This window comes from Drosophila miranda, chromosome XL (genome assembly GCF_003369915.1).
Source record: "Drosophila miranda strain MSH22 chromosome XL, D.miranda_PacBio2.1, whole genome shotgun sequence".
NCBI lineage: Eukaryota > Metazoa > Arthropoda > Insecta > Diptera > Drosophilidae > Drosophila > Drosophila miranda.
In genome coordinates this window covers 7,925,109-7,947,423 of record NC_046673.1, presented here as the reverse complement: position 1 = coordinate 7,947,423, position 22,315 = coordinate 7,925,109, and the positions used below count along the sequence as shown (strand labels likewise).

At 45.0% G+C, this 22,315-nt stretch overlaps 1 protein-coding gene across 4 annotated transcripts in view; it reads right to left on the bottom strand.

Moving 5' to 3' along the window:
* LOC108159083 (acetylcholine receptor subunit alpha-like) overlaps positions 1 to 22,315 on the bottom strand; it is a 100,454-nt gene that overhangs the window by 22,639 nt on the left and 55,500 nt on the right. For all 4 annotated transcript variants that reach the window (XM_033386198.1, XM_033386212.1, XM_033386219.1 and 1 more), the window contains 3 exons: positions 12,217 to 12,511; positions 11,912 to 12,092; positions 5,926 to 6,041 (listed from right to left, as the gene is read on the bottom strand). In XM_033386198.1, the coding sequence (XP_033242089.1) occupies positions 5,926 to 6,041; positions 11,912 to 12,092; positions 12,217 to 12,511 (592 nt within the window). The remainder of the gene's footprint in view (positions 1 to 5,925; positions 6,042 to 11,911; positions 12,093 to 12,216; positions 12,512 to 22,315) is intronic.

Sequence of the window (22,315 nt, the reverse complement as noted above, 5' to 3'; positions counted from 1 at the left end):
TGAAAGACCCTTAAGTCAGCATCAAATATGTGTGGGCGTGGACGTAGAGGGGCGGTTCAGTGGGGGGCTGTTGTACGTGTAAAGGTCGGTCTGTGTAATAAGCTCGGTGACGGCTTGGTTAGTTGGTTAGCAACAAAACGTACCGAAGGAGCAAAACATACAATAAATCATAAAAAAGGCAGAAAAAAGCACGCACACATTGGAATGGAAATGACTAAATGGACACGCGTAGTCCCTCTCACAAACACACACACATACACATATAAATACATCCCTGCGTGTGTCTGGGCACGGCGCCGAGAGATGGCGCCACGAAGGGAAAAAAGAAAAAAAATAGAGAAATATAGAAAAGACGGCAACAAAGTACCAGTCAGGACTAACAAAACTTCAGTTTGATTTGACTTGAAGGCACAGGCCAGGACAGGCCGGGACAGGCCAGGCCAGGCCCGGCCATTCCCCTAGACATATCATCCCCAACCTCTGCCTCTGCCTCTGCCCCTGCCCTGAACCGCCCTCCACTTCCTATTACTCCTAGACCAACAACATTGGCAACAATTCATCAATGCGTTGAGCCACACGCGGCGTGTGCGTAATAAACGAGGAAAACCCCAAAGAGGGAAAGTAAAACGAAAATGCTCAAAGCCAAATAAGTTGAAAGGGAAAGTGCCCCTCCCAGGGCTTGTGGCGTGTGTGTTTTAGAAATGATTTTGCCAAGAAGAGAACTGATTTTAAATCAAATTCTATTTAGATTTCCACTCTCCCACTCGCCCCACCAAAGGTTTTTTGGGTCAGCGACACACAAAAAATTAAGTGAAATTCCAGCGAAATTGAATGTGGAAAGTGGCACGTAACTGGGTGGTGTGCACATGGCAGGGCTGGGCAGGGCAGGGCAGGGCCAATGAACACACTAAACTGACCAAAAATGGTCAAAAAGCTGATTGACAACGGGGGACACCCCAGAGAGAAAAAGAGAGTTTTGGGGCCACGAGAAACTGAGGAACTGAAGCCTGATGATTGCTGTTTGCTGTTTGCTGGTGGAGTCAAAGAACAAACGCATAAATACGGAATGATTGGCAACATAAAAAAAGAAACGAAGACATAAAGAAAGACGGAAAGAAGAACCCCGCAGAAGCCCAGTCCCCCATGGGGAGCCTCATAACCATTACCACCTACTCAGTGGGGGCTGAAGAGGTGACAGTGGGAGTGCTAGTGGCAGCATGGAGGCAATGGCTAAAGGTCTCAACGCTTGATTGATTTCAACAACTTTTCCCTGATAGGTTCCTGAAATCCGTGCAAAGAAGAAATAGAAATTGGCCCCAGAAAGAAATCAAAGTAAGTAATAGAATTTTAATAACTAACATAAACACGCTTCGTTGCATGACTTGAAAAAAATGTGGAAAACCCGAGAAAACAGAAAAGAGAGAGGAGAAGAGAAGGAAATTAGTCTCCAAGGACTGGGACATTGTGTGGCAATTGAGGTGTGACCGCAAAAAAATGGAAAGCTGGGGACTGAGCATCTCTGGAAAGTTTGCTAATTATGATTTTAATCGATCTGTTGGGGGTGGTTAATAAAAATATTGGATGGGGCCGGGTATGGGAATGGAAACCTCAAACTCGGCCAAAATTGTGCCTGGTAATCAAGCAATCAAGCTGTAGTAAAAGTAAGGCACAACGGAAGTTTAAATGGAGCCTGTAGAGGACTTAAGAGCAGATGCGATGGTATGGGATGGGATGGAGAGACCATTTGGTTGTGTGTTCTGTGGTGCGATTTTGTATGTGCCTGGCGTGTTGATTCGATGTTGTGCGCCGCATTGGGGCAATTAGACGTAATACAGCCCCCAAGGGATGGCTTGGAATATGACAATAAAAGGGAAAACCCAATAAGCAGATAGAGAAGCTGATGATACACAGAGAGAGAGAGAGAGAGAGAGAGAGAGGAAGAGAGGTAGAGCAAGAGTGAGGAAGGGAGGAGGAGGAAAATATAAAAAGGGATTGAGGAATAAATACGAATGAAAGCTGATTCCGTTTAAAAATGTGAGAGACGAGAAGAGCGATATTGATACCAAAAAGAAGAGTACCTAAAGAGAAATGAGTAAAAAGAAGAGCGCTGAGGGGAGCTGCATTCCACAGGGAAAGGTATAAAAAAATAAGTGCAGTAAAGTGGAGTCTAACGAGTAACGAGTAACGAATAGCGAGTATAGAATTGAATACTGTACAATCTTGAGCTTAGTCTTGAGTAATTTAGTTCTAAAGAAAACCGGAAAATTGGTAGATTCAAAAAGAATGTGGAAGTTGTGAAAACTGTTTAAAAAGAGTGAATCAAGTATTCCTGGAGCAAAATAGAGTGGCGAGTAGCAGAATTTAGTGTGGGGAGAATGGAAGATATCAACTCTCAACTGAATTGCAGTAAAAGCTGCAAACTATAAACGAAAGCCCTGCCAAGATTGTGTTATTAACATAAAGTTTGAGGCATCCTGCCTGGAGTCCGAAAAGTTGAAAAGGCAGACCCAGACCCAGACCCAAATTTAATTTGATGGGCTCTGATTAGAGACTTTCGATTTATTTGTTGTCTTCATTGGCACCTTTACAGTCACAGGTCTCTCTCTCTCTCTCTCTCTCTCTCTCTCTGTATGGCTGGTTGTCAATCAATGCCTGATTGTCTACCTGGCCCTTACCCTCATGCACGTGCTGCGGCCTGCCACGCCTCTCATTCCATGCCAGGTTCCAGCCCCCAGACTATGTTCACCTCGCCATTCAGTTAATTTAACTGTCGATGCGCATTAAAACGGAATCTTGTTGGAGGCTGTACACAAGTTGTAGGAGTTGGAAGGAGGTGGAAAGGTCTAGTCGGGGGTAGAGGGTGTGGCGGGAGTGCAGGGAGTGAGCGGAAGGATGAAGTGGTTGGAGGCTTCATGGGAAAATTGCTCTACGTGCTATGAATTGTGTTGCAGCATTTTAGGAGCAGCAAAAGCCTGCAGACAATAAAAGCTGTCAAGGGAGTAAGTCAAGGAGGGGCACTGGGTGGAGGATGGGGAAGAGTCGTCGTGCTGTGGTAGGGGGGACGTCTGCCTGGAATAAAGGGGCAACTAGGTGGTTTAGTGGCGCCAACGCCAGAGGCCGCTTTTGTGAGAGTGTCACGCACTTGTGGCATAATTTACTGCGAATACGACGCCAAATAAACCTTCGCACACATGCAATCAGACATATACATATGTACGTGTGTATGTGTGTATGTGTGCGTGTGCCTCCCACTTCCCACCAACACTTACACCCAAGTAACTGGCGCTGTCAACTTTTTAATTCCCGTCAATGACTTGAGCCTCGTTTCCAGTACTCATCGGTCTTAACATTTTTTCTCCCAGTGTATTTCTGCTCCGTCATCTCCACTTGTCACGTGCTGCTCAAGGGGTGTTGCAGGGCGTTAAGCAGAGGGAAGGGCACTGACATTGTGCGTTGGGTTGGGTCGTATGCTTAAGGTTGTCAGTCAAAGGACAACTGAATTAGATGGGAGTGGCTTTGATACACATAGGCCTCATGTAATTGTTAGAAATACCTTATGCGATATTGTTGAGTTCGCTTGAATTTTAAGTTGTAATTGCCTGGGAATATGTAGTGCTAGCCAGAACTACTTGGCGAACCATTAATCGTTTTACTTAGAACAAGAATAAGAGCTATGTAACTCTTAGCTCTATTGAATGTTTAAATCGCACCTCAAATCAGAAATGGAAAGAAAAAGAATCTGTTACGGAAACATAAAAGATGTGGATGTGAATGTGAACTGTGGACAGTTGGAATGGTCTTAAGTGAGGGTAGCTCTACACATATTCGTATGCCAGTAGGAACGGTGAAAAGAAAGATACTTGGATGTGGGACAAAAAGTGAGCAATAGAAACTAAATTAAGGGGGAAGTTGGATGAAAGTATAACTGATTTATAGACCGTTTCTTGGCTTACACGCAACTTCAGTTCAGAATAGTTCAAGGATACTGCTGTCCTTCACTCGGACTTTTCCGCATTTCCTCTTATTTTCTAGTCTCTCCCGCTGTCTCTCCTCTCACACTCAGGTGAGGAGCTTGCGGCTTTTGTTGTTGTCGCTGGCCCTCGCATACGCAGTGGGGATTGGGGGTAGTCGAGTTGAGACACACATAAATAACACTTTCATGACTTTCACGGGCAATCTTCGCTCGCCCAAGCACACACATACACGTACATATGTACATGCGTACATCCATGGCTCGTAATACACATATATAAAAATAAAATGGCTTTGGAGACGCAAGTCGCGACTTGTTTGTGGCTGCCACGCGTGCCAATGGCGAGACAACAAAAACAGCAACGAACAACACACAACAGCCATCTACATCAGAATCCGCTACCTTGACTTGGTCAACGATTTTCTGCTTCCTTTGAGAAATGTTTGTAATAAAAAACGCAGAGAAAATCAACAATTGGAAAAACAAAATCAAAAAGTGTTCGAGGAGGCAGTGGAACTCAATAAGGGAGACACATTTTGGCTGTACGGAAAGGAGAAAATTCAGCAAATATTAAAGAGAATTCAAGAGAAACAATAATCACACGTATATAGTTAATTGATAGTTTAGATTGACAGACAGACAAGAGACCTTTTATCACAAACTCCGATCCTTGCCATGTTCAAAATTCGAAAGGTTTGAAGTCGCAGCACACGTTCCTCGACACTATAATACCCAGACGTCAATGATCTCTTCTCCACACGGAAAATATGTGGGAAATCTCTTAAGAGCATCCGAAAGGGTATGCCAAGGGACACCACCCCGTGCACTTATCCCCCATTGTCATCAACTAATTAATTAGTCTGCTCTGTCTATCCTCTATCATCTTCGCTCTCTTCTGAGCCCATCCGAATATCTTAAGAATCCGGCAAAAGTTTCTCCGTCTGAAACAAAAATTTCTTTTTGCCTTTTGTTTGGGACTAAACACATTAAATTCGAGACCCTTTGGCCCCCTCCTTGATGTGTGCACACAAGCGTATCTCCTGCCCTTTCTCCCTGTCACACGCCCCTTTAGCCTACGAAATGGTGGGCTCGGCAATTAAAGAACAGTCTCTGCAGCTCCCATATCCCAAGAAGCTTTTACTTTCACTTGGAGAGCGAAAGTCAAACGAAGAAACACACACAGGCACACACCTATTTTCACTCAAAAAAGAATCTACCAACACATACCCACATAAATATACTTATACATATACGGTTAGGGCACCCACCCATGCATAGACACATATGGATGACCAGGCAGAAGAAAAGAAGTAAAACCAGAGGCAGCATCAGTAACTTCCGCTTCCGCTTCCATGTATATTTAAACGTATATAGGTACATATATAATTTATTTTTGGCAGCTCCCTTAGCCAAAGTTTTTTAATTTAAAAACTTCAACACGTAAAAAAATATAAGCAATGAATGAGAGTTAGAGAGAGAGAGAGAGAGAGAGAAATAGTGATGTGAGGTAAGTGTAAATAAAAGCCACTCCCTCCTTATTCCGCACTATACACATACATAGGTATGTATGTATTTATGTATGTATGGAGAGACGCCCACGCCCACGCCCACGCCCACTCCCGACACCCGACGGCACCCGATGCCCGACGACCGAGATGATCATTACCCGCAGTCCTATGTACATGTCCTCTTGCCGCAACAACAGAAATCTCTCGGAGAAACTTGCATCCTTGACCTGTGTGCGCCCTGACATCCTGAAAGATTTGTGTTTGTGTTTTGTGACAGCGTCCAAGGCGTCCAAGAAACTTGCCAAGGGAGTTTCTGCCAAAATTATTTTCTCTTGCCTCAGGCTCGGGCATGGATGCATCCCTGGCGGCCTTTAGTGGCTGAGTGGGTGCTCCACGGGGTCCTGCCATGGCTGGGAGGGAAGGAGGAAGGGGTGTTCAACTTACCGCACTGCAGGAACTTCAAGTATATCCCACTCGACGGATGTATAGAATTCGGATAGATCCACGCCCACTTCAACAACATTGGTGCCATTCAGTTCATCGATGTGACGCAGATCCACCTGTAAGTGAGAGAGAGAGAGAGAGAGGGAGAGAGCAATCAATGCACTTGCAGAAAAATATGTAATGTTGAATACATCAAGATACAACATGTTAGCATCTGTATATGACAATGCACTATGTACTGAAATCCAAGATATTATTTCCACTTCAGCTTCGATGGTGGGAATTTTTGAATATATTCGAGAAGTAATCACTGAATCGATAAAACGAATTCTATTGAGAAAAATTTAAATAATGAATAACATATAGTATTTTATACATTTCTTTGAAATTTGAACAGCCAAGCTTTAGAGCTGTTTCTAAAGAGAAGTCTTTTCCACCATCCTAGTCCAAGTTTCTTGAAAAGTGTAAGTGATAGTGTATGCAAGTGTTCCATAAAATGTATTATTCTTCGATTCAAATAGGAAACGATAAACTTGCATGGCAACAATGTATTAACCGAGTTATATTTCAGATCCCAAGGAAATTAAAACTTCGACTTGGTTCTTGAACCATGTGAGTGTATATTGAGGCCCCCCATTGATTTCCCTCAGTGCCGATTGCCAGTGATTAGACAATTACTGCGTTACGCCGACAGGGAGCATAATTGGACTGCAGTACCTGGCAATCGGGCCTCTCTTGCTCTGTTGCTCTGGCGTCCTCGGGCCTTCTCAGGCAGACCTGGACCCGTGCTAAGGGTCGGCCATGGGTTGCCATTCCGATTTGACTGTCAACGTCAGATGCACAATACCCGAACGGAACTCAGAACGAATTTACATCCCAACGAAAATTTGGAAAAAAGAATGAGAGAAAGATGGAATGAAACACGAAGAAGGCTCTGGGACGGAGACTGGGAGGCAGTCAAGGTAGGTACAGGCAACAGCATCGATACCGAAATGGACAAACATACCAAGGCCGCACTTCAATTTCAGCTCAGTTCAGTTTCAGTTTTGCTTAGTTCGGCACGAATGCAGCTGACAGGACATGGACAGGCGACAAGACACTACTGCAATTGGCATGCCACAAAAGGATAGGAGCCAGCAGCCAGCAGCCAGCAGCCAGAAGCCAGCAGCTAGCAGCCAGGAGCCAGCACCCGGCAGCCAGCAGCATGAGACAACCGGCTGAGAGGCTGTAGGACCTGGTGCTGCAGCATCTGGCGCTGACTGCCATTCTTTTGCTACTGGGGCTGAAAGCAACCTGCCAGAGGAATGTCCAGCCAGCTGGGCACATTCGTTGATCTAATATCTGCTGCAAGGTGTGGAAGTGGCAGGAACACTGCAGAGTACGAGTTTTTCGATTATCCTCCGAGTGTGTATGGATGGTTTAACCCAATTTACTAGATGGTTAAAAGGGATTGGGATAATGAAAATGTTACCTCTTCATGGGAACCGACGGCACTTATCGAGAGATACCAGCTAATTACTAAGATACGAGTATATGAGGTGTTCCTGGAAAATGTTCAGTGCCTTTAAATAGAAGGAAAAACTCCATGATGCAACTCAGGGAGGAGTTCAAAGCACTCAGTGTCTGTGAAACTAATTTTAAACTAAATAATATAGTCGGTTTGTTTCCCATTCATTGACTTCACCTTTTGATTTGTTCATGTGCATTAAATTCACTTTGAATATAAACCCACAGGTGCGTTCATAGCATCAGCAATTTTAATTCTTTCCTTTCTGCCAGTGAATTTCGTAGAGTATTTTGTCTGCCAATTTACGCCTCACCGATTTTCGATGGCCAAGGTGTAGGTGGCTTGAGTGGGTGGATTGGGTTGAGTGGGTTGAGGCTGAGAGAAAGTATGAAAAGCAGACACCTGGCGTGGGGTGAGCTGCAGAATGTGGCAGGGCAACGTGGTGGCATTGTTGCAAAAGCGTGAAATTTGAAAAGTGACGCTAATACGATTTCTTTCTTCCTCTCGCTCTTTCTTTCCCTCCCTCTTTGCCTCGTTCACTTTCTCCTTCCCATCGAGTATGTTAGAAAATGTGTAGGGCGTGGGCTCGTGCAAAATCAAGTGTGCAAATTGAGCCTATGAACTTTCCCTTGCCTTTGTGCGCCACATGCACACATGCGAGTATCCCGTCATTCCCCATATTGGCTTCTGACTTTGGATCATTGACACGAAATTAGGAAATCGACGTCGGCTGAACATCAATGAATCAGACAGAGCCCGGAAGAGACAGAGCCAAAGAAGAACTCGGGCCGGAGGATACAAAAATGGCTAACAAGATGAGGCAAAATAATCAGAGAGGATGTGGCTGCGGTGCGCCCTGCCAGGTGCTCTCAGCAACTCTTGCTGCCGTGGATGCTGCCACTGGGATTGCTACTGCTACTGCAACTGGAACTGGAACTGAAGCAGCTCAAGCGGAAATTGTTATTTTAAGTGGTAGCGGAAATTTCACTATAAGGATGCTGCTACGATCTAATGAAATATTTCCGTTTTTGTGTAGGTACAGATGCCAGTGATAGCAAGAGATAGATGGAGACAGAGGAGGCAATGGCTGCTACTGCTACTGCATACATATGCATAGGTACGCACACAAACACACACACACGCACATCACTGTGAAATAGAGAGAGAGAGAGAGAGAATGGCCTTTGAATGGAGGCCTGGATTCCCCTGGAGAGTTTATAAATAATTTGTTTTGCCTCTGTTTGATATCGTTCATTTTGCGGTTGATTTATGCGTTGAGCGTCGGAGACCTCACCAACGTACAGAGGCCATACCACAAATTACACATAGAGAGACATGCCATACACTGGGAGCAATTCAGTCGGAATAGTTCTTTAATTACTCAACAAGAAGAGCAGAGCTAACGATCTTTGCCAGATTATTTAGAATTAATAATTCAGAATTCAATAAAGTCGAATACATTTGTATGATTTACATATATAACCTGATAATGATTTCCTATTAAGTAATATTGATTTCGTTGCATTTTAGAAGTGGGAAAAATGCTTTTCCTGTTATCGAGTTTAAATCATTATTATTTAAATACACTTTTATTTTTCTCAGTGTTGGCACACACACACACACACACACACACACTTATGCCTATAGCAGACAATGCTGCGCTGACAGCTCCACTCTCTCTGGGTGTCGTGTCAAATGCTTGTTGGCGCCTTGCCTTTTTAATAGTAAATGAGCATTTAGCTTTTTACCAAATTAGTCAAAAGTGGACCTACGTGTGGGTACATATGTACATAGAATATGTGTTCATATGTATATATCTGTGTTGATGCCGCTTCTATTCTCCAGATCAATGATGAATCCGGCTCGAAGGACCCAATGACCAGACGGTGTTGGTGAGTGGAGTTGTCACACTTATGCACTATCTAAATTCTACCCAAGACCGAAGTTAAGAAATGGAGGGATGTGCGGCATTGCTCCCACGCTAATCCCTTCTAGAGACACCTACATGTTAACAGATTTGTGTATGATTTTATGGTCGAACCGCTCATTACTCTATGTGTCCTTCTTCAGGTGGAAGTATTGTATTGCGTATGGGATGGCATGTGTCTAGACTGTATTGGGTCCTGTTCATGTGCCTGAACAATTTGCATGTAGGCGTAGTAAAGAGCAATATAACAGCAACCACATATGTATCTGCATACATGCATCGTATATATAAATATCTTATTGCTGTCGTGTCAATTAAATATGACTGCTGCTCAAAGTCAAGTTGCCCAAGCAGAGTGTGGAAATATAATACAATTGAACAAAAGCTACTCTTGCCCACTCGTACTTTGTCCTTTGGCCAATCAATTTGATCCAATTGAAGGCTGCCTAGAAGGCTTAACAGATTAACGAATTATATTTCTACGCCTCCCAGCAACGTCTCCTGGGGGCAGTGCGCCTCAGTGTGGGCTACGAATAGAAAGGTGCAATTTGATATTTCAACATTTCCTATGGCCCCATAGGGGTGTGTGCCGGGGGCTCTGTGAAATCAAAATTTGAAACTACTGCAGTCCTTTGAAACGAGAGATTTTGAGTTGGAAATCTGCCAACAATTGGCCACTAGCTTAACTACTTGATGAGTTGTGGCTCCAGTTAATGTCTTCGGCTAAGTTGAGGTAATTCGATGCCATTATAATTGATTTAATTGTTCAATATGAGTGTGCTCGAAGGTGTGAAGTAGTTAGAAAACCAGAAAGGCACACCCTAAGAAACCGTATGCAAAATTATCGAAAGTTGTCTTGTACTTTCATCGAATGATATGATTTTATTTACCGACTTAATAACTAAAATAGAATCTACAGATGTATTGGCTCTTGAAGTATTTTGATGTCTTATTCTCCATAAAAAGAGGCACTATCTTTTCAAGCAAGGATCGCCCAGTCAGGGCCATGAGCCGGGCTTATGAGCAGACAAATGTAGCTAGGTATCTACATGTGGTTAACCCCTTCGGGCTGTTTCTTTTTGTGGCTTTTGGTCAGAGATAAATAGGATGGCTGCACAGCTAAGGAGCGGGCTAAAATCTCCACTAATGCCACTTCATGATTAGCTGCCAAGTCACAGGCCTTAGCTGGGGGGCCCTCGTTAAGCCCCAACCGCGGAACATTCCACGCCAAGCAACGCCACGCCACGCCACCATGCATCCATCGAAGAACCAACCACTGTCTCCGGTCTTCGGTCTCCGGGTACACCTTCATCCCGGTCCGGTCGGGTTGCAGTGTGTGGCGAATGCCAGTTGCAGAATTTTATGAGGCCTCCAACTGCTTGGGTGTCGCTTTGTCGCCGCCATTTGGCCGGGCAGGTGTCAGGCGGCCTTATTGTCCTGTACCCCTGGCTGGTATCCTGGCTGTGTCCCTATTGCTGTTTGCTCTTTGCCAAACCACTAGAGACATTTTTATGAAGCTTCCTGGGCGTCCTAACCAAATCTTTCTCTCTCTCTCTCTCTCTGTCTCTCTCTCTCTCTATGGTTCACCTTACCACTACTCGGATCTGCATCTGTCTGTATTCCAAACGTATTTTCCTGCCCTGGTCTGACTGTCTGTTTCTGTGTGTGCTTTGTGGTCATAAAACGTGAGAAATTCTATGCCAGGGCCAAAAGGAATTATGAGCGCATTTCGGTTTATGACCACTAAACCAGGCTCAGACCTGGCCACAGCCTAGGTGGAGCAATTTGTAAATGTGTAAATGAGACAGCGGGAGATAAACAATTCTAGGGCGCTGCAATTCCCTTGCCTAACGACATCCCTGCGATATATTTACATGTATACTGGAATGTATGTATGTGTGCAGCTCGTAATGTTACTTGAATATTGGCAACAAATTAATAAACCAATTAGCCAAAGGGCTAGAATAGAAGAACCTCAAATGGCCCTGACGAAGAGAGGCTAAGGCTCATCTGATTCAATCACATTTACCATTGTATTGGGCGAAAACCGCACAGATTTATTGCTAGTGGTGATCTTATGAATATGGACTAAGGATATACATATCTATGTATAAACATACCCACATAAATAATTATCATTTGATTTTCTGGATGAAATCAATATGAATTTGACCTGAGACCAAAGATTGTGCCTCGCCAAAGACTGTGTATATTGTTGTTGGATTCTGGGACCGACTTAGCTGCCCAAGTCGTTGACGAACAGAAGTCGCGAAGGAAAGTACCATGAAGCATCGAACAAATATTGATTTGGAATGGGTTCCTAATGAAATATATTAAAAATAAATAGAACCGTAAAGGTTTTCATGAAATTCGGTATGAGACGTGGTCGCGACAATCGATAAGTTATAGCCACTTTAGCATCTGAACACCAAGCACTTCCAGCTTGGAGTAATTCGTACTTTTCTGGATTACGTTCACCTCATAGTCACATCGGCACCAGACTCTAAGCCACTTATCGTCGTAGATCGTCGTAGAGGAGGAGACGCACTCACCTGAAAACCGTCGTAGGTCCAACTGCCGAACTTCATGACGCAGGTTTGCTCATCGAACGGAAAGTACTCGACATCAATCTCGCAGGAGCTCTTGTAAATGGCTGGCGGACGCCACTCCACACGTCCCGTGTAGTTCAGAGTGGCTTTGGTGGCCAGCGTCACCTCGAAATTGCCGTCGGCGCTGTTAAGCAGAAAAGCAGAGCAGAGAAGGAGGAGAAAGGACCAAACGAGCAGGAGATGTATTCAATTAGAAGGTTTAAGCATGAGTGTCTGACAGCTGCAGCTGCCCCGGGGCGAGTACTCACTTGTTGTAGAGCACGATGTCCGGACGCCAGATGTGATCGGAGGGAACGTGGAGCATTTCGACGCCGCCGTACTCCTTTGGCTCCCATTTTAGTTTGTAATCGTACCAGGACTGCTCCACCCACAGATTGGTGGTCATGATTTGGTTCTTTAGATTGACATCAATCAGTTGCGACAGCTTCAGCTTGATGCGAACGGTGAGAGCGTCCGTAACATTTACCACCGGCCGGACAAGTTTGTTGTAATTGCTCAGCAAATCGTCGTACAATCTTTTGGCATCCGGATTCGCTGTGCTGCCTGTGAAAATATTCAAAAATAGACGAGCTCATATGAACAAATTTTGAAATACACAACGCTTTCAGTGGCTATGGATGATATGATATGTGTTGTGATATGGTATGGGAATAGCGTCGGTCAGTCCAAAGGTAGTGTGATTGTGGTTTCCATTGAGAAAATTATTCAGATCTGACAAATATCGGGATCGTAGATTGTGCATGAATATTCCGATCATTCCTAAAAGCCCAATAAAACATGCACTAGGTAAACTCTAAGGGAGCACTTTGCTCCAAATATTTAGCAAAAAACGACAAAGAATGACGGCGCCGATCCTAAGCTAAATGAAGTTTTCCCCTAGCTTCTAGTACATATTTTATTCAAGTCAAGCTAACTAAATCGGAACTTATAATTTCATTGCCTTCTGACCATTCCATTCCATTTGTGTCTTGCCATCCACCTATATCCAGCCATTGTGTCATTTATCCGGCCATTTCGCGGACATAGTTCAATCGGCAGCCACTCCCCCACTCTCCCACCCCTCCCCCACCCATTGGCATGCCTCTTCCTCGGCTACAACACAACATTATGTATATATTCTCACATTATGGTCTTTGTTCCTATCGTCCCATCTCCCGCAGCCGCCAAAGTCAATTAATGTGCGGGACATTAAATTAATGATATACGCTGATAACGGATAAACATGCAGAATATGCTTGACCAGGCGGACCACGCCCCCAACCATCCATCCAACCATCCATCCAGCCATCCAACCATCGACCATCGGCCACCGCCCAACACCACCCATTAACATTGTCTGGCTAATCTGACTGTCGAATGGGTCGCTCTGCTAATTAGCTTTTCGCTTTAGAGGCCTTTGGGGGGGGGGACCAGCCCCAATAGACCGCATTGGGTGGGGCTGGGCTGGGATCTTTTGGCTTTCACTTTCGCTGCGGTTGCCAAAAAATAGAAAAAGAGAGATACAAAGGAGAGGAAAGAAAGATGGGAAATCTTTTAATTGATTTATTTTCTCCTGTCTGACATAATTTGTATTCGGCTGGTAGGCAGTCGCTCCCCTCCCCCTCAATCCAGTGGGTTTTTTCATCTCGATTCCAATTCGAGAAACTAACTATTTTAATGCGCTTAGACTTTTGCGAGGAGCATTTTTATTGCTCGCTCCGCTATCATCTGGCATCGCCCTCTGGTATGTCCTCAGCGGGATCGGTTCGGCATGGGCCCCATCACCATCCAGTTCTATGTAATAATGATAAGCTGATTAGCGCAAGCCTCGCATAATGACATTGGCGACATTTTACAGCTGCCCCCGGTCCTGTTGCCGTTGCCGTTGCCGATGCCTTCCCCCGTTTCCGTACCAGTGCCCGCACTGTACTAGGCTTCGTCTGACCTGACGGGCTCCCGCTAAACCCTCGGGCTATGCTTCCACCCCCAGGCGAGGATGCCAATCAAGTTGCCTCCTGGCTCCTGACTCTCCTCGTTCCGCTTTCGTCGTGCTCGGCTTGGTTTGCATGCCAACCCGGAGAGAGCTGGAGTGGCAGCGGGAGGAGCAGCAACAATAGGGCCAACGCTTGACTGAGCTTTTGTCCCACCCGCCTGGCTGAATCCTGTCGCTATTCCTTAGCCCAGTTGATGGTCTGGTCCCACTCCTGCTGTCGTTATAGCCTTTTGCCCGATGCTCTTTGCTGTTGGTTGTTGGTGTTGGTGTCGCTGGCATTGACGGCGCATTAACTCATTTCCTGCATCATTAAGGGGCACCTGCAATTTTCGCACATTTACGCCACAGACGTGTCCAGGATATAAGAGACGCCATCTGCATCTTTTCACGCCCACTTCCCTGCTGTGTGTGGGGGATGAGGACTGGCATAAAAGGGCCAAGGAAATTTGAATAGAGATTGACTACAGGTCAGGATTAATTTGCTGACTATTGGGATCGATCTCCAGACAGGCACTAAGAGGATTCAGTGGAAACGAGGCGCGAGTTTTTTTTTGTTCTATGCGAATGTCCTGCGGACAGATCTTAACAGGAGATCTCAGTAGCAGATACAAAGGAAATTATGACCTATCGTTTTGATAGGTTCCTGGTGTCGTTCCCAAGTCCAAGTATCTTTACCTGCTTATTGATCTGCCCCACGATTTCATCTCGTCAGAGTCAGAGTCACATCTGGTGTTCTTAATTTTTGGTTACAATTTAGCGGTTGGTCTAAGCATCTTAAACGAGCCTTGAGGCAGTGGCACATGGCCTTGCCACTGCCCCTAACACTGCCCAAACCCAAACCCAAGCCACTTCCATTTTCATTTTCACTTTCACTGCCATTGCCATTGCCGTCTCTTGCTCATTCATTTGGCAAGGTGTGCGTTTTTGGTGACGACTTTTATGTTACACTGTGCACGGATATGGACATATATGTATACATATGTCTATGGCTTTGTATTGTTGCTCGCGTGGGAAACGTTAAGTTAAACGGACCTTTGCGGCGACCGCTTTTGCCCCCCCCTTTTGGGCCGTGTAGAGCTGTCATATGAGGCGTATGCTGTATATTGCCTAATCATATCTGTGTCTGGGTTTGTGTGGCTGAGTGCTGTTTGTGTGTCTGTGTCTGTGTGTCTGTGTGGGTGTTAATCGACTGGCTGTTTCCCTGTTTGTGTGTGACAATCACATTAAGGTAACTAAAAAAAGCATTTTATGATTGCTTTGCGTGTTCTCTGCCTTGACTCGCTCTGTTCATCGTTGTAAATGTGTTTATTGTCATAAAAATACTCCCACAGCCATACAAATGCATAAAAGCACACACAGATATACATACATACATATGTGAATATGTGCAAGTATTTTGAGGACAGAAACATCCAATAAAAGTTGATTTGTGGCGGCTTCTAGTCGATTGTATCTCGGCCACGTTTGCCACTGAATCTGCAACCGTATCTCTCTTTGAATTTATACCTGAATCGGAATCTGACTCTAGTGCTGAGTGTAAAGCTTTGAAGTTATGAACCTAATTGATAAGGAAATGTCCAATTAAATTTCCATTTGAATGGCTCAACCTCATTTTATCTGAAGTTAACCTGTGTATATGGTAGAGGAGCGGTGTTCGGTGCTCGGTGCTCGGGGCTCGGATGGCAATTGAAGTTTGACTTCTAATTAAAGCATTTTGCATCATTGTGATTGCCGCATCCGAAAATGCTCGGCTCCCTTTTGGCCACAAACAAATACAATTTCCTTGTCTTTATTGGAACTTCTATCATCCTCCCCTTCCATATGGTATGCATAAAATGTCCAGAATTCAGGTTGGTCCTAACATTTCTCCATTGCTTTGTCCCTCTCTCTCTCTCTCTTGGACTGACCTCGTTCCAGTTGTGTGTCCGACTCCTGAACAATTATGTGCTCCGCTTCCGGTTTTGTTCTGTTGTTCTAGCTCTATCCACCTTCCACCTCCCATCCCCTTGTCCACCATTCCATTCAGGACCATGGAGAGTACCACACACTCTTCACACACATTAGGGTTTTCTGCATTTGCCACCGTAGTCCTTGTCCGTAGTCCATGAACTTCTGATTAGTTTAGCCTTGCACGCCGGAGAAGCGTTTCCAGCGGCGACAATATTAATGAATATACAGAGGCAACCACGCACACGTAACCATACTCACACTCGCGCTCGCACTCACACACTCGTATGCATACAGTTCGTTTCGCGACTTTAAGTCGGATTCGAGTAAGTCTTGAACGAATAATTTGGGCAAATGTAGGTACAAGATATACAACAATAATTACTAGCAGAACATCTTCTTATTATTAAAAGTGATTTAATCGAGAAGTACTTCACAAAGAGCCCTTAACTCTGTGCTCTGGGTAGAGGGCCAAGCTTCCCCCCATTTGCCACTTTTCCTTTCAATTAAATTGCGACTTAAAATAATCCCGACTTATTTATTTATAGTACATACAAAGTAAAATATTCGTTAGCTGACTTCTCTTCTCTTTTTTTTTTTTTGCTTTTATACGCTTGTGGGACACGGAGAGCTCCCCCATTTTATCGTTTGCCCTATTCCGTGGCCCCTCAACACGTTGAAGGCTCAGTGCGGCTTAGCGGCTACATGGAACCAATTAGCTCAGTATGCACCCCCACTATGCGGCTGAAACGCACTGTACAGACTACGATGTATACGATGCGATGCGTTAGAAAGTCTTCTCATTGCCTCTAATTATCCAGTGGTACGCGATGCCTTTAATTAGTCACCGGCTGTGGGTGTGGCCATTGTTGAAAGATGTTAACGAATGGCATTTGAAAGTGGCTCAAACGATGGATCGCCTGGGTGGTCTCCCCCCACTGCCCCCACTGCCCCCACTCCGCCCGTTGTTGCTGCGGTGAATATCTCACCAATCCTGGGCCAAATTTCCCTAGCAAATATTTATAGATGGTATGCTGAACGAGGGCCACACAACAGGCACGTGGTTCTGCCTCATCTTCATTTTCATTTCCATCTGCAACTTCCACTTCCACTTCTTTTTTTCTCTAGGTTTTTTCTTCATTTGTAACCGGTCTTCCACTTGTGCTAGTGTGCTTCTGCCTTTCAGCTAGTTCTTTTTCCAGGTTTTTGGCGCTTCGTCTAGTTCTTTTTTGACTCTTTTTTTCGTTTTCTTTCCCGTTTTGCTTACTCAACTGCAAAGGAGAATGCAATTTTTGTGTAAACAACGCCATAAATTCCAATGGAACTAAACAACAAAACGTTGGCATTGGCAGGCAAGGCCGAACAGGTTGGGAATAACAGAATGAAAGAGACGTGAAGAGTGTCAAAGAAAGTGAGAGAGAGAGAGAGAGAAGGAAAGTCGGGGAGGGAGCTGCAGCAAAAGAAAGCATTGAAATTATCATGAAAATGTTGGTCCACTTCGCTTATTGTTTGTGAGCTGGGTCCGAGCCGAGGCTGAGGCTGAGTCCGAGAAGGGTTTGTTCTGCTGGCAAATTTACACCCAATTATTTCGAGCGAATGTGAATGATCCGCGGAGTCTGTGCGGAGGTGTGCGCACTGAATGGAGGGGGACAAAAAAGCGAGCAATCCAACTTTTGCTGCAATTGCAGCTGCAGTCGAGAGCCAACGGGGCGCATGAATAATAAAACACTGCAACAAGGAGAGCCCCTGGGTGCAGACCAAACAATGTGAATGTGAATGCGAATGCGAATGGGCAATGTGGGGACTTTCGAATGTAGGTGACAAACTGGCCGGGGTTTTGTTAACCCGCCTGCCCTGAACCACCGACAGGACAGGGCTTTCCCGGACAGCTCTTGTCAGGTGCAAAAGGACCACCACGCAATGGAGGAGTAGTGCTGGTTGCCTGCTGGGCTTCCCTGAATGCGGGGCCACAGGCTGTAGTTGTGGCTGAGCGTCTGGGTCTGGCTGTGGGTCTGGGTGCAGGTGAAGGTGCCACATTCATTGGGCAACACAAACACGTTCCAATCATTCCCCCAGCGTAGGAATGGCCGAGGGAAATACGCAGGAAAGGGTGGAAATGAGCAGGAGAACACTGCAAGCTAAGAGGGGAGGGACAGTGGCTGTATAAATATAATATGAATTATTTTGTTAGTAGTATTTTTTCCTGCCGTTTTTCGAGTGCAAGTGAGGCAACTGACCCAAGAAGATGCCCCAACTGCGAGGAGCCACCAACCAACCAACCAAGCAACAAAAAAAGGAGCAATCACCACATGTGTATAGCCCTCCCCAGGGCGTGTGGGCGAGTGACTGCTTGAATGTGAGTGTTTTAAATGTTGGTAACAGTCTCTGCCACTCAATAAGGAGATCTCATGAGCAACACTCCAGGGCCTCTGTGAAGAAAAGTGCTGTACAGATATTTAATAGATTTAGAAGCAATTACAATATACATATTCAATGCCTAAGGTGTGCTGTAATATTCCATTTTTAAAACGATTCCATCCGATGTCATTCGGCACTCACCCACATTCAGAGTCGAATTTGAGACATCCACTCTGATATATTCGGGGAGATATGACCAATTACATAGCCATCAAATGCAAACGAGTGCAATCATTCACTAACTGACACCCTGTTCCAGTTACCATACTCGTATCGCCATATTCCACTCCCCCATCTTTCATTCCGTCCTATCCTGTCGCTTCATCTCGCTGCTATTCTTGCCTCAGTCATAGTCATAGCCATCTCCTGCTCATATCCCTGCCGATGGCTATAGCTCCATACAGCAGCATATAGCCCCAGCCTCCTGTCAGGCGTAAACGCTCCGTCCGAAGCTTAAATGGCAATATTTTTGCCAAGTGTCAGGCGATGCCCATCAACTATTCCCCCCATCGCCCCAATTTTGTTCGTTTTGTAGGTGTTGCAACCTGATGAATTGAGCGTAGAGCACGTGCATGATCCCCATCATCATTTTTTATGGCCATGCGTCAAAAAAGAAACGAACAAAAACCAAGGAAATGCCTCAGCACCCCCAACATGGCCAGCCCCAACTCCTGAAAGCCAGTCCCTTCCCTCTCTCACCCATACACCCATTCCCTATCTGGGTGCCAAAATGTCAGAACGTTTTTGGTCGCTGCATCGAATCGAAAGTCCCCAGTCCACCCCAGTACTCGTGTAGCCGAACAGAGGGGAACAAGCTCGCGCGAACAGTCCGACCAGCCTCGAATCAGTGTTGCTGGGATTTCAGTATTAATGTAAGGAACCCGAAACCGGAAAGCGGAAGTAGGAAATGTCGGAGACACGCACACACCCAAGCATGCGGCAGGCTGACGGTGACGCTGGCGGAAGGCAGGTCCCCGCTTGGAATAGGTAACGCATTTCTAACGAGCAAAGCCAAAAGAATATATATATATATGCATAATATAAACATAAAAGATGGAATGGGAGGCTATCTCCCGCGAAGCTTGAAAATGTCTGGAAAATTCACTAAACTTCCTTTATTAGCAAATTTTTCGATTGTGCTTGCTCAAAAATATAAATGGTATATGGTATTTGATGTGCTATAAGCAACACATATTTATTATACATATAGTTACAATTCGGTAATATAAAAGACGCCAAGCAAATGGAAACTGGGTGTGCATATGTTTTCACATAAATTTAAATTATTCAACATTGCAGATGCCATTAATTTAATGTTAAACATTTACGAGTATTGTTGCACTGAATGTTTATCAGAGAATATTTATTCATGAGTAAAATATTTAATTTTCCATTTCATTAGCTCATCAATGATTACAAAAAACTGTTTCGTTCAAAAGAGCTTCTTCGTGGAATAGAGATTAAAGAATAAAATAAAATATACACTGTCAGGGCTGATAGTTGATGTAAAAAAGGAGGACCTAGGACTCGGTTTCAGCGACATAGACATCGGAAAATCCGGATAGACATCGGCATTTGTTTGTGGGATTAAATATTTATTGATGATTAAAAACATCTCTGCAACCGTGGGGGCTACGCTGCTCTATTTGTAATTTTTGGTTGAATTCATTTTGAAACTGCACGACAAGGGTATTCAGACTTTGCCATTTTGTTGTCGTATGCATTGGGGGGCCACGTCCACTTGCTATGAATGTGTCGAGCTTATTTTTGGCTCGTTTCCCTAGCAAGAAGCCATTTTCCTGAATGAAAGACAGAAGCTAATTACCACTTAAGCATGAAAGCATTATCAAAGGTGAAAGACACGACGAAGAACTACAAATATTTTCGGAGACTCGTATCTGAAGAGAGAGAGAAGTTTAGTTGAAAGCCTGTGGAAATTATGTGTACATTATTGAGGTTAGATTGGAAATACTGAGCTGGCCCTATGATCAAATACACCGATTTCAGTCATTCAAATATTGCAAAGAATTTTCACCAAAAAGGGAGGGGGGTGGGCGGAGAGCATGTTGAGCTCTAGTTCAGTTTTGGGGGCATACTCGTATGAGTTGTGTGTGTGTGTGTCCCAAGCAAATGACAACGTAATCATGTTGCCTCGAACTGCTTTTGCTGACAAGATAAAACACGCACAAGCGGACGCACCAAACGGAAGCGGAAGTGCAGCCATTGACAGAAGCAGCAGCAGTGAGAAGCATAAGGGAGCAGCAGAGAGCAGCTAGGAGCAGCTGGCAGCAAAAAGAAGACGATGAAGATGATGATGACGGCATCAGTGATTCGCGATGTGTGTTTGTCTGCAACAAATCTAATATCGCCTAATGTTAAAAAAGCTTTGAGTCGCGGAGCCCCCAAGCTGTTTTCATCTCCTCAGACTCCTGTCACGCGCTCTCACACACACAGATAGACACACACACACACACAACATGTCAATGTCAAGTGGTAGATGGAAAGAGAGGGGGAGCGGCGGTAGGGGCGGTTTTTGCAGATTGGCAACGCTCGATTGGCAATAAATTGAAATACGCGACCATAAAATCACTTAATTGAGAATTCGTGTCTCGCTCTTCTTCTGCTTCCCGTTCTGGTTCTGGTTCTCGTTCTTTTTTTCTTTCTTTTTTTTTTTTTTGAGTGCCATCATTCCAAAACGGGAAGCGGCCAATTCCGCGCGCTCCACATACTCCATACACTGCGCCACTCGTATGTCAGGTTGTAATTGCATTGAAACTGCCACTGCTGCACGCATCCCATCCCATCTCCATCCCCATCCCCAACCCCAACCCCCATCCGCATCTCCCTTTGCCATCTATCGAGCTTGTCACTCATCGCCTTGCGGGAGACACACGGCTGTGTGGAATGAGGCATGAGGGTCATTTATGGGTAGCTCGCTCCATCTACCGCTCTTCACTCGCTCGCTTTTCCAGTTACTTGATGATTATGGCAAATTGATTTGTTTGCCGCGCACTTTGTGGCTTTTAAATGGCACCACACACATGTCCCCAGACGAGTAGACAGACGGAGAGAGAGAGCCACAATCGGAAGACAAATGAGGAATTGGCGGTTAACATTCAACGGAGGACGAGTTGCCAGAAGGTTAAACGGCGGAAGATGATGGTTAAGATTGCATTTGGTTAGCTGTCAATGTTCGAGCCTCAATGAAAAACCAATTGCCTGAATGACAGGTCACATTTTAAAAAAGCAAAGGGAATGGGACACTTCTCTTCGACTTCTGGGGAGGGAAAAGTCGGGTGCCAGATGGTTGCGGCTAGTACGGTCATTGATAACTAAGTGAAATAAATAAAATGATGGACCTTTGGATACCATTGCGTATCATCCATTTGGCTAGACCCAACATTTTCTTCACCGACATTGCACTTATACCAAATTATGCAAGATGCTTCCATACAGTTTTCTAAATAAAGATCCTCCTAACGAGCAGAAGAATTCCCGCTCTGAAATCTGACTGCTCAAGCTCTCCAGAAATGTTGAAAAGCTTGACAGTTTCTGCTGACATTGCAAAAGAAAAGAAAAGCACATGGACACGTTGGAAAAGGGAGAGCCAGAGGAGCAAGGGAGCAAGGGAGACAAGTTTGAAAGCCGTAAAATGCAATGCGTCACAGAGCTGAAGATTGAACTGCAAGATACATAGATGCAAATACACACCCACGTACGCAGCTGCACATACCCATATCGTGAAGCTCTCAAGTGCAGCTGGTAACAAATTTGCACAAAACTCATCCAGGAGCAAGGTGAACGGATGAGCGGTTGAGCGGATGAGCGGATGGGTCTGGGTCTGGGTCTGAGTCTGGATGGAAAAAGTTTGCGCTTTGATAAACAAATACAAATGGTGGAGGGCAAAGCCGGTAGCCCCTACCAGGAGGCGACACTCCGGTGCACCATTCTACTTATAGCCGCCCACAGCCAGAGTCCCCACTAGTAGTACAAGCGTATGCAAAACCATC